At 31.7% G+C, this 13,612-nt stretch overlaps 1 protein-coding gene across 6 annotated transcripts in view; it reads left to right on the top strand.

The window, feature by feature from the left end:
* Positions 1-13,612, top strand: part of DPYD (dihydropyrimidine dehydrogenase) — an 833,169-nt gene that overhangs the window by 206,778 nt on the left and 612,779 nt on the right. For all 6 annotated transcript variants that reach the window (XM_059138489.1, XM_059138488.1, XM_059138490.1 and 3 more), the window contains one exon: positions 7,935-8,096. In XM_059138489.1, coding sequence (XP_058994472.1) covers positions 7,935-8,096 — 162 coding nt within the window. The remainder of the gene's footprint in view (positions 1-7,934; positions 8,097-13,612) is intronic.

Genomic DNA, 13,612 nt, shown 5'->3' with positions numbered 1-13,612 from the left:
GTATTGCTCTAACTTAACTCTTAGAATTGCTATTATTGCATCCCAAAGGTTTTGGACCATTGTGTCTTATTTCCATGTATTTTTTTTTTAATTTTTTCTTTGATTTTCTGGTTAAGCTGTTCATTGTTCAGTAGCATATTTTTTAACCTCGCTTAAGCATGTCGTGGTCTTTCCAAATTTTTCTTGTAGTTGACTTCATGTTTCTTTGTGTTGTGATCAGAAAATTTGCATGGGGGTGCCCCTGGGTGGCTCATTCAGTTAGGCCTTTGACTTTTGATTTTGGCCTAGGTCATGATCTCAGTGTCATGAAATTGAGCCCCACATTAGGTTCTGTGCTGCACATGGAATCTGCTTAAGATTCTCTTTTTATCCCTTCCTCTCTCTCTCCCCGTCTCTGCTCACCCAATCCCTTTATTCCCCTCTCACATCTTTTTCAAAAAGAAAGAAAGAAAGAAAAGAAAAGAAAAGATTCATTGTATGATCTTGGTATCTTTGTATTTCGTAAGGTCTGATTTGTGACCTATTGTGTGATCTATTTTGGAAAATGTTCCATATGCACTTGAAGAGAATATGTGTTCTCTTGCTTTAGGATAAAATGTTCTGAATAGATCTTTTAAATCCATCTGGTCTAGTTTGTCATTCAAAGCCATTGTTTCCTGGTTGATTTTCTGCTCAGGTGCTCTGTGCATTGATATAAGTGAGGTGTTAAAGTCCTCTACTGTTATTGTATTATTAACAATGAGTTCTTTTATGTTTGTTATTAATTGTTTTATATAGTTGGGTGCTCCCATCTGGGGGCATAAATATTTATAATTTTTAGATCTTCTTGGACATGTAACTTCTTTGTATATTTTGAATACTAAGTCCTTATCAAATACATCTGTTGCAGATATTTTCTTCCATTCAGTAGGTTTTCTTTTATTTTGTTGTTTCCTTTGCTGTGCAAAAACTTTAAATTAGAGGTAGGTCCATTAGTTTATTTTTGCTGTTTCTTCCCTTGCTTCAGGGGACATATCTAAAAAGATCTTATTAGGGCTGATGTCATAGAAATTATTTCCTGTGTTCATTTCTATGATTTTTATGGTTTTCAGGTCTCACATTTAGGTCCTTAATCCCTTTGAGCTTATTTTTGTGTACCGTGTAAGAAAATGGTCCTGTTTCATTCCTTTGCACATGGTTGTCCAGTTTTCCTAACCCCATTTGTTGAAGAGCCTGTCTTTTTCTCATATGTTCTTGCCACCTTTGTTGAAGATTCATTGACCATGTAATTGTGGGTTTATCTCTTTCTTTTTTTTTCTTGTTCCATTCTTCTTTGTGTTTATTTTTTTGCCACTACCATACTGTTTTGATTACTGCAGCTTTTTCTCCTGAGGCAAGGGAAGCAATCTTAATCCAGAGTTATTGAAATATTTATTTATTAAATTCCCCATATAGTTTCCCATCCTGTAGGTGTACTTTTAAAAATATAACACCTTTATTGAGATAAAATTCATATTCCATACAGTTGGCCAGTGGAAAATGTACTTTTCATTGGTGGTGAGTATATGTTCAGAAGTGCAACCATAACCACAATCAAATTGAGCATATGCTTATCCTCCCAAAATATATTGTAAACCCCGTTAGCAGCCAATTTTCAGTTTTTCTCAGACTCCCAGGCATAGGCAACTACCAGTCTACTTTCTGCTTCTTTACTTTTGCCTGTTCTGGATATTTTCATTAAATGAAAACAAAATCTGTGGTCTTTTGTGAATGGCTTCTTTCACTTAGCATAATGTTTTCAAAGTTTAACTACGTTATAGCACATATCATTACTTATTTTTATTTATAAATAATAATTGATTATATGGATATTCCACTTTTTTAGCAGTTCATCAGAGATGGGCATTTAGGGTATTTTTACATTTTAGCTGCTAGGGGTACACTGCTTTGAACATTAATGTATGAAGTTATACATGGACATATGTTGTAAATTTTCTTGGGTGTATACTAAAGAGTGGAATTGCTGAATCATATGGTAACTCTGTTTTTATCCTTGTGAGCAACTGCCAAACTATTTTTCAAAGTACACCATTTTTCAATCCCATAAGCAACATATAATTGTTCCAGTTTTTCCACATCCTTGTCAACATTTTTTATTGTATGTCTTTTTTTTTACATAAAAATTATTTATTTAAAACATTAAAAAATTTTTTTTCTTCACATTTTTCTTTTTTTTAAAGCTTTTATTTAAATTCTAGTTGGTTAATATACAGTATAATATTGGTTTCAGGAATAGAATCTTAGTGATTCATATAAGAATCATAAAAGATCTTACATTTAAGATCCAGTGCTCATCTCAATAAGTACCCTCCGCAATACCCATCACTCATTTAGCCTCTCTTCTGGCCCCTACCCCTCCTTCAACCCTCAGTTTGTTTTCTATAATCAAGAGTTTCTTACGGTTTGTTCTCTTTCTTTCTTTTTCCTCTTTTCCCTTTATCTGTTTTATTTCTTTCTTTAAAATCTGTTCTATTTCTTTAATTCCACATATGACTGAAATCATATGGTATCTGCCTTTTACTGACTGACTTATTTCACTCAGTGTAATACACCCTGGATCCATCCACATCATTGCAAATGAGAAGATTTCATTCTTTTTGACGTCTAAATAATATTTCATTGTATATATTGTTATGTCTTTTTCACTGTAGCCACCCAAATAGGTTAAGAAGTGGTATCTCATTTTGACTAGCATTTCTCTGGTAGCTAATAACGTTTAGCCATACTTCTTATGCATATTGGCCATTTGTATATTTTTGGAGAAATGTTCATACCAATCCATTGTTCATTTTTTGATTATCTTATTAGTGAGTTATAAGTCTTCATATATTTTAGATGAAAATTTCTTATCAGGGGCACCTGGGTGAATCAGTGGGTTAAAGCCTCTGCCTTCGGCTCAGGTCATGATCCTAGGGTCCTGGGATCAAGCCCCACATTGGGCCCTCTGCTCAACAGGGAGCCTGCTTCTTCTTCTCTCTCTCTCTGCCAGCCTCTCTGCCTACTTGTGGTCTCTGTCAAATAAATAAATAAAATCTTTAAAAAAAAATTTCTTACCATATGTTACTTTTTTCCTGTTCTGTTGGTTGCCTTTTAACTTTCTTGGTGGTGTTCCTTGTAGCACAGAAGTTTTTAATTCTTATGAAATCCAGTTCATCTCTTTTGTGTGTGTGTGTGTGTGTCATTGCTTGTGCTTTTGTTTTTATGGCTAAAAACCATTGCCTAATCCAAGGTCTTAAAGATTTATTCCTATATCATCTTCTAAGAGTTTTATAGATTTATCTCTAACATTTATATCTATAATTTATTGTTAGTTAATCTTTATGTGTGCTGTGAAATAAAGATCAACTCCATTCTTTTGCTTATGGATATTCAGTTATCACATCATTTCTTAAGAATATTCTTTCTTTATAGAATTGTCTTGGAATCCTTGTCAGAAAATCAATTGAACATAAAGATAAGGTTTCTATCTAGACTGTCAGTTCTGTTCTATTGGTCTGTATCTGTGTTATTATGCCAGTACCACACCATCATGATTACTGTTGCTTCATAATAAGTTCTGACATCAGGAAATGGGACTCCTCCAACTTTGATCTTATTTTTCACAGCTGTTTTGCCTATTCTGGTTCTGGGTATTTTGGTTTTTCATATGAATTTTGGAGTCAATATGCCAATTTTTGTAAAGAAATCTGCTATGATTTTGATAGGGATTGTGCTGAAGCTGTAGATAAATTTGGGGAGTAACATCCTAATAATAAGCCTTCTAATTCATAATCATGGACTGTCTTTCCATTTATCTAGGTTTTCTTTAGTTTCACTCAGCAGTGGTCTGTTTTCAGAACCTATGTTTGACATATTTTTGGTAAATATAGTTTAAATAATTTGTATTTTGATCCTCTTAGAATTATTTTTTATTTCATTTTTGTTTTGTTCATTGTTTCATACATTGTGTGTAGATATAAAGTTGATTGTTGTATATTGATTGATCTCATGTTCAGCATGCTGGCTACAGTGATTATTAGTAATGTATTAGTCAGGGTTCTTCATAAAAACTGTATATATATAAAATATAATGTATAACATAGGTATATAATATTAATATATTATATATATTTATATATTTTACAGATTAATATATATAAACATATAATATAAACTATATGTATATATATACTGATGTCCAAACTCAACCAGGCAGGTTCCACATTTTCTTCCTGTCACCTTATCATGTGCTATTCAGTTCCTCAGTGGTTGGATGTTGTCCACCCAGTTGAGTGATAATTGGGGAAGGCAGTCTACTTTGGTGAGTCCACCAATTTAAAAACCAATCTAATATGGAAATACCTTCTTATACCCACCCCAAAATAATGTTTAATGTGGACATCCCATGGCACAGTCAAGTTGACACATAAAATTAAGCATTATTTTGCTAATAGTTTTTTACTGGATTTTAGGATTTTTTATATACAAGATCACTTCTTCTATAAGTAGAAATAGTTTTACTTCTTATTTTGCAATTTGAATAGCTTTTGTTTCTTTTGTTTGCCACATTATTTGGATAAAACTGCCAGTATTGTGCTGGATAGATGTGCATCCTTATATTTTCCTGATGCTAAGGTTGGAAGGATTCAGTTTTCAGTGTAAAGTAAGATGTCAGCTGTGGTTTTTAAATAAATATTCTTTATTAACCTCTTAAATGAATTAGTGGCTCTTTGTGGCCTGTTGTGAGTTTTTATCATGAGAGGTATTGAATTTTGTCAGATGTTTTTCTACATTTTTTTGAGATTATTGTGTAAATTTTTGTCCTTTATTCTATTGATGCAGTGTATTATATTAATTCATTTAGGGGATATTAAACCAACCCTGCATTCCTGAGATAAATTCCATATGTATATTTTAGAAGTATTTGTGAAGAATTGGTATTGATTGTTAAATACTTTGTAGAATTCAGCATTTAAGCCATTTCAGCCTCAAATCTTCCTTGAATCACCTTTACTATCTTAATGATTCCTTATTTTATGATTCCCTATACATTAATAAGTCAAGTAAAATCTTGGATACATGCTCCTTCTCTATATATAAGGGAATCCTGTCTTATCTTTTGGGAAAGTGTACTTTGACAGCATGGTGCTTTACTCTTGTCCCTTATCAGTGACATTAACAAAGACTATCCCAAAGACAATGATAACTATGACCAAATTTGAGGAAAAAAAAACCAGATTAATCTTTAGTTAAGATAAAAAAGACTTTGCCTTATAATAACTTTTCATTGACTTGATGGAAAGATTAAAATTAAGGGAAGGGGGTGCCTGGGTGGCTCAGTGGGTTAAAGCCTCTGCCTTTGGCTCAGGTCATGATCCCAGAGTCCTGGGATCGAGCTCTGCATTGGGCTCTCTGCTCAGCAGGGAACCTGCTTCCCCTTTTCTCTCTGCCTGCCTCTCTGCTCACTTGTGATCTCTGTCAAATGAATAAAATAAAATCTTAAAAAAAAATTAAAAAAAAAAAACTAACGGAAATATACAAAAAATTCATCTAATAGGGATGGCTGTGTGGCTCAGTTGATAAAGCATCTGCTTCCTGCTCAGGTCCTGAAGTCAAGTCCCATATTGGACTCCCTGCTCAACAGGGAGCCTGCTTCTCCTTCTCCCTCTGCATGCTGCTCCCCCTGCCTGTGCTTTTTCTTTCTCTGACAAGTAAATAAAATCTTGGGGAAAAAATCTATTAAGATATAAAGTGTAATTAATGAGCTAGTTACATGAAGTCCAATTTATACTGAAAAGAGTGTTGTGTGTTTTACATCAAGATACATATTATATATGAAAAATAATGTTGTAACTAGATTTTATAACCTATTTAGTACTTAACAGTATTCTTTAGTATTAGAGTATGTCTTGGTCCTTATGAGTTTGTGGTCATATATATGGCTCTGAATCCTGGCTCTGCCACTTTATATGCTCTATGATCCTTTGGCAAATTATATATCCTTCCTACCCCAGTTTCCTTATTTATAAGTTGAATTTAATAACACATTCCTATTATGTATTCAGAAATATGTAGTGAAGAACCATTCTTACATGTTAGACATTATTGTTGGTTGCTAAGAAGACCCATTGAATAAGATAAATGCTGTTAAAGCACCATGAATACTATACAAAATAATACTATACATGAATACTATACAAAAACCGTGCATTAAGATCTATTTTTAAATGTTTTATTCAGTTATGGAATGCCAGTTTGATTATTTTTAAATAGATCACAGTATTATGGTTGTATATTGAAATGGTTCATCTATTTTGTCTATATTTTTCTAAATCTTCTTGAAGTTTTTTTAAATCTTTTTCTGCTATCTCCAATTTCTGTATCAGACCTATGGGTCTGCTTTATTGATTCATTTTTTTTCACTGACTATCAGGCATTTAATCTGTCTCATCTTATGCTTAGAAGTTTTTGATTGGGTGCTGGACATTTTATATAAGATGATTGACGATAAAGATTAAATAAAAACCTAGCAAACTTCTGATAATGTATCAACAAGTCGAGAAATATTTAAGGTTATTTCTGTTGTTTATTATCATCAGTATTCTATAATGTCTAGGAATTTGTATTTATGATCAAAGTTAGTCATGGAAGCAATGTATGTGTTGTCAAAGATCTTCAAAAGTATTGTAAACAAAAACTAAAGGAGAAATTAATACTTTAGTTTCATACCACTAACTATATTCTACCATCTCTTCTTTAAAACATATTTTTATAGCAGTTTTGTATTTACAGAAAAGCTGTGAAGATAGTACAAAGAATCCCTATATAGACCTGTACATTATTTTCTCTACTATTAATATCTGACATTACTATAGCACATTTATTACAATTAATGAAACATTATCTCTGTTTTATTACTAACTAAAGTCTGTGATTTCTTCAGATTTCCTTAGTTTTTACCTAGTACCTTTTTTCCTTATCTAGGCTCCTGTCCAGAATAGCATAGGACATTTAGTTGTCATATTTCCTTAGGGTTTTCTTGAGTTTTATATATTCTCAAAACTATCCGTATTTTTTACTTGACAGTTTTGAGGAGTACTGGTCAAGTACACTTCTTACTTTTGATTAGAGAAAACAATACTCCCCAAATATTCAAGTTATTCATTCTTAGTCAATAATGACAGGATTGTACAATGTTTGAACAGGTTTGGTTCTAAAAACTCTTGATAAAATGAGTAGTATTTTAAGTTATTCTATATAAATCAAATGTATGAAAGGAAGTAATGAGAGATGAGCTTGACAAGGTCTCATACAAGAGTAGTGGTTAGTTTCATCTGCTTATTTGCTTAATAGTATGTGATTGAAGAATTAGATAATCAACACGAAGTGTCATATTTAGTCTCTCTGGACAAGCCAGATGAGAAAAAGGGAAAGAGGATCCTAGATGCTTTTAATTTAGTTAAATGAAAGATAACTTGAGTTTAACCGTTTTTTTTTTTTTTAACATTTTAAGATTTAAATTTGTTCAGTCTACCTAACTTACCTAGTTAAAAATGAAAAGGATAATTCTTGTCAGGGTATAGTTAGATGCTTTGTGAAAGAAAGCTATTTACAGAACATTTATACTTTAAATTTTGATTTTCCAAAATTGATTAATTGTTTATTTATTAATATACCATATATTGAATATTTCTGCATGTCAGGTTCTCTCCTAGTTATTATTTGATGTTTACTGATGGTAAACATTATTGAAACCTCTATATTTTATACATGACTTAATCTTCAACTTAATCTATCACCTAATAGATTACTTAATAGAGAACTCAGTCTGTTACCTGATAGAAAATTGGATCATATTTTGAATGTTTAAGGTGCATTGTTACATAATAAAATTTTATTTTATTTTATTTTTGTAGAACTATTATGGAGCTGCTAAGATGATTTTTTCTGACAACCCACTTGGTCTGACCTGTGGAATGGTATGTCCAACTTCTGATCTTTGTGTAGGTGGATGCAATTTGTATGCCACTGAAGAGGGACCAATTAATATTGGTGGATTGCAGCAGTTTGCTACTGAGGTATGTAAGTGTACATATTGCTCTTTTTTTGTCCACCCCTAAAGCACAAAAATCTTAGAATGACTTTAATTCTTAGTGCTCTTTTGATATCTAGCATTTTTAATGTAATACACAGCTAACATGTGTTTTATGCCATAAATAATATTTTTATTCAACAAGGGTTATAAAAATTAAACTTCAAAAACCCTATGTCAAATTAATTGCAGTTCCAGAAAGTCATTAAAATATTCTGAGTGAAAGTTATGTAAATTAGAGGGTCTAAAGAAAAATGTATTCATTAACTATACATTGGAGAGTGATAAGAGGACCCCATTTTAAAAAGGCTATCATGCCTGATTCTTTTTCCTGAAATTCTCTTTTAACTTTTACAGCTTGAAATAATATGTCAGCATTATTTTGTGGGTTTTTTTTTTTTTTTTTATTAATAGACGTTAGAGAATTTTCAAAACCCCTAACTGAATAATATTCTTTAAAATTACATTTTATAAACTTTTAGATTAGGAGCATGTGTGTTATTTGGATACAAATTATAATAAAACAAAAGCTTTTAATCTCACCATTTTGATTCATAGCTTTCTCTTTTATGAATCCTTCGTCAGTAACTGATACTCCGGGACATCTTATGCTCTCTGGTGTGCCCTCTTTGGAATGAACTACCAAGTTATTTTCTGTGTATCATTTAAATGATCAACTTATATCAAGGTTACAGTAGATTGTATAATCCTTGTGGTCCAGTTGGCTAGAAGGCCAAATTAAACGCCTGTCAACACTAGGTTTTTACTTAATGACTTCCCTGTCTGATTTTGTCAACTGAAACACAATGTATTCTTTCCTTTTAAGACCCTTCCCATAATATCCCTCAAGATTAAGTCTCACTTTGCTGTTAGTAGTAAATCAAGGTTATTCCTTCTCTGCTCTCTGACAAGTTAATTCTAAGCAAGGCCTCCTAGTAATGAGAAAATAGAAACAATTTGATGTTGTACATTGTCACAATCAATTATAGGAATTAATTTGTTTTCTTACCAAATTCAAAGTTGCATTAGGCTTACCTGAACATTGCAAGGTATGAGCTTTATACCCTGGGAAAATCCTTAGTTGATGGAGACTAACTTGAACTCTTCTGTATCTTTTTTTAGGGACTCACTGTTTCTTTATTATAGCAGGGCAAGTTTGCACAGATGTAGTAAGTGAAAGGGCATACAATATGTGTATGAACTAACACTGCATTTTAAAACAAAATGACTTAAAATAATATTATTACTTTGTTGGTGTCCTGGATGACAGACGCTATTCCTCTGAGAACTCTCACTTGTTGATTTAAATTGAGGTACAATTGACAAACACTATTATAATGGTTTCAGTTGTAAAACAGTAATTCAGCATTTCTATACATTGTGAAATGGTAGTTATAAGTCTAGTTACAACCTGTCACCATACAAAGTTAAAGCAATATTATTGACTTTATTTCTCAAGCTGTACATCACATCTCAGTGACTTATTTATTTTATAACTAGAAGTTTTTACTTCTTGAACCCTTCACCTATCCCCTGCTCAGCACCCCTTTGCTCTGGCAATCACCAATGTCTTCTCTGTATCTATAAGTCTGGGTTTTGTTTCACTATGTTTGTTCTGTTTTTTAAATTCCACGTGTAAGTGAAATCATTTGGTATATGTCTTTTTTCATCTCACTTATTTAAGTTGGCACCATACTCTCAAGGTCCATCCTTGTAGCAAATAACAAGATTTCATTCTTTTGTATTCCTAAGTAGTGTTCCATTGTGTATACATGTTACAGTTTCTTTATCCACTAACCTGTTGATGGATACATAGGTAGCTTCCATATGTTGGCTGTTATAAATAATGCTGAAATGAATATGTGTGCATTTCTTTTAGAGTTAGTATTTTAATTTTATTTGGAAAAATACCCAGTAGTTGAATTGCTTGATCATATGGCAGCCTTATTTTTTTAGTTTTTTAAGGAACCTCCATAATGTTTTTATAGTGCACCAATTTATATTTCCACTAACAGTGCACAAGAATTACCTTTTCTATATCTCCTTGCTGATACTTTTTTTTTTTTTTTTTGATAAAGGCAATTCTAGCAGGTGTAAGGTGATATCTAATTGTGGCTGATTTTCATTTTATTCTTGATTAGTGATACTGAACATCTTTTCATGTTTATTGGCCATCTGTATGTCTTCTTTGGAGAAAAAGGTCTATTCAGATCCTCTGCTTAATTTTTTAACTGGATTATTTGAGTTTTTGTTGTTGTTATTGAGTTATAGTACTCAGTGTATATTCTTTATATGTTGTGTTCTTTATGTAATTTTGATATTAGTCCCCCTTTGGATATATGATTTACAAATATTTTTCTCCCACATAATAGGTTGCTTTTTCATTTCATTGATGATTTTTTTTCTGTGCAGCTTTTTAGTCTAGTGTAGTTCCATTTGCCTATATATTTATTTTTCTTTTTTCTTTTGTTTCCTTTGTCTTTCGAGTCAAATCTAAAAAAACCATTGTGAATATTAATGTCAAATAGCCTGCCAACTAGCAGTTTTATGGTTTTCAGTCTTACATTCAAGCATTTAATCCATGTTGAGTTTATGTTTTGTGTAGGGCATAAGAAAATGGTCCAGTTTCATTCTTTTGCGTGTAGATGTCCAGTTTTTCCAGCACGTTTTATTGAAGAGACTGTCTCTTCCCCATTGTATATTCTTGCCTCCTTTATCATAAATTAATTGACTTTGTATGTGGTTTATTTTGGGGCTCTGTATTATGTTCTGTTGATATATGTGTCAACAGAATATTGTTGATATATGTGTCTGGATTCATACCAATACCATTTTGTTTTGATTACTATAGCTTTATAGTATAGTTTGAAGTCAAGGAGTGTGATACTTCTGGCTTTCAGCTTATTTCTTAAGATTATTTTGCTATTTGAGGTCTTTTGTGGTTTTGTATTAATTTTAGAATTATTTGTTCTAGTTTTGTGAAAAATACCATTGGAGTTTTAATAGAGATTGCACTGAGTCTCTAGATTGCTTTGGATAATATGGAGAATATTTAACAATATTCATTTTTCCAATTCATGAACAAGGAATATCTTTTTGTTTGTGTCTTCAATTTCTTTCATTGATGTCTTACTATTTTCTTTTTTTTTTTTTTTTAAGATTTTATTTATTTATTTGACCGACAGAGATCACAAGTAGGCAGAGAGGCAGACAGAGAGAGAGAGAGAGGAGGAAGCAGGCTCCCTGAAGAGCAGAGAGCCCGATGTGGGGCTCGATCCCAGGACCCTAGGATCATGACCTGAGCTGAAGGCAGAGGCTTTAACCCACTGAGCCACCCAGGCGCCCCGACTATTTTCAATGTACAGGTGTTTCATCTCCTTGGTTAAATTTATTTTTAGGTATTTTATTCTTTTGGGTGGTATTGTGAATAGGATTGTTTTCTTCATTTCTTTTTCTGATAATTTGTTGTTGGTTTATATAAACAACAGATTTTTTCTATATTAATTTTGTATCTTAGAACTTCATTGAATTCACTTGTTAGTTCTAACAGTTTTTTGTTGGAATCTTTAGGGTTTTTTATACATAGTATCACATATTCTACAAATAGTAACAGTTGTAGTTCTTTCTTTCCAGTTTGGATGCTTTTTATTTATCTTTATTGCCTTATTTTTGAATAGGATTTCCAATATTAAGTTTGATAAAAGTGGGGAGAGTGAGCATTCTTGCTTTGTTCCTGATCTTAGAGAAAAAGCTTTCAGGTTTACAACATTAAGTATGATGTTATCTATAGGCTTGTCATATAAGATCTTTATTATGTTGAGGTGCATTCCTTCTATACTGACTTTGTTGAGAGTTTTTGCCATAAATGAATACAGGGTTTTATCAAATAATTTGTTTGAATTTATTGAGATAATCATATGACTTTTATCTTTCAATTTGTAAATGTGATGTATTTCATTGATTGATTTGTGGATATTGAACCACCCTTGCATTTCTGGAATAAATCCCGCTAGATCATGATGCATGATCCTTTTAATGTATAGTTGAATTCAGTTTGCCAGTATTTTGTTAAGGATATTTACATCTAAGCTCATTATGGAAACACCCTGTAATGTTTTCTTTGTGTATATCCTTGTCTAGTTTGGGTATCAGGGTAATGGCCATCTCCTAAAATGAGTTTGGAAGCGTTTTCTTCTCTTTAATTTTCTGGGAAGAGATTAGGGAAGATATGTATTAAAGCTTTGAATGTTTTGTAGAATTAACCAGTTAAGCTATCCAGTCCTAGATTTTATTGTGCCAAGGTTTCTGATTTCTGATTTCTGACTCAATCTCCTGCCTAGTAATTAGTCTATTCAGATTTTCTGTTTCTTCATGATTCAGTCTTAAAAGATTGTTAAGTTTCTATGACTTTATCCTAATTTGTCTGTTTTATTGGCATACAGTTGTTCAAAGTAGTCTCTCAGGATGTTGAAACTTCTCTTTCATTTCTGATTTTATTTATTTATACTCTATCTTTGCGTGAGTCTAGATAAAGGCTTGTCAGTTTTGTCTGTCTTTTCAAAAAATCAGATCTAGTTTCATTGATCTTTTCTATTGCCTTTTTAAAGTTTCTATTTCATTTATTTTTACTCTGATCTTTATTATTTCCCTCCTTCCAATAACTGTGGGTTTTGTTTGTTCTGACTTTTGTAGTTTCTTTAGACATAAAATTAAATTGTCAGAGATTTTTCTTCTTTCTGAGGTAGTTCTGTATTCTCATGAACTTCCTTCTTAAACCACTTTTGAGGCATCTCATAAATTTTGGTATGTTGTGTTTGTTTTCATTTGCTCTAGGTATTTTTTAAAATTTCTTTCTGTTTTTTCTATGACCCAGTAGTTTTTTGGTATCATGTTGTTTAATTCCCATGTATTTGTATTTTTTACAGTTTTCTTCTTATAATTGATTTCAAGTTTCATACCATTGTGGTTCAAAAAGATGTGTAATGTAATTTCAGTCTTCTTAATCTATTGAGACTTATTTTGTAGCCTAGTGTGATGAATCCTGAAGAATGTCCCATGTGCATTTGAGAAGATTGTGTATTTTGCTGCTTTTGGATGTAGTGTTTTATAGATATCTACCTATTAAGTCCATCTGGTCTAATATATCATTTAAGACTAATGTTTCCCTATTGTTTTTCTGTTTAGATGATCTATCTGTTGTTATAAGTGGAGTGTTAAAGTACCCTATTATTTATTTTATTGCTATAGATTTCTTTTTTTAGGACTGTTAATGCTTGTTTTATATATTTTTGTGCTTCTGTGTTGGAAACATATATATCTATAAATGTTATGTCTTTTTGCTGGCTTAACACCTTTCTTATTGTGTAGTACCCATCTTTGTCTTTTATTACAATCTTTGTTTTAACGTCTCTTTTTTTTTGATATGACTATAGCTATAGCAGCTTTCTTTTTATTTATGTGGAATATCTTTTTTTATACTTTCACTTTTAGTCCATGTGTCCT

The sequence above is a fragment of the Mustela lutreola genome, chromosome 10, assembly GCF_030435805.1.
Source record: "Mustela lutreola isolate mMusLut2 chromosome 10, mMusLut2.pri, whole genome shotgun sequence".
Lineage (NCBI taxonomy): Eukaryota > Metazoa > Chordata > Mammalia > Carnivora > Mustelidae > Mustela > Mustela lutreola.
The sequence above is the reverse complement of the archived record's forward strand: the minus strand, read 5'-3'. Positions and strand labels throughout refer to the sequence as shown.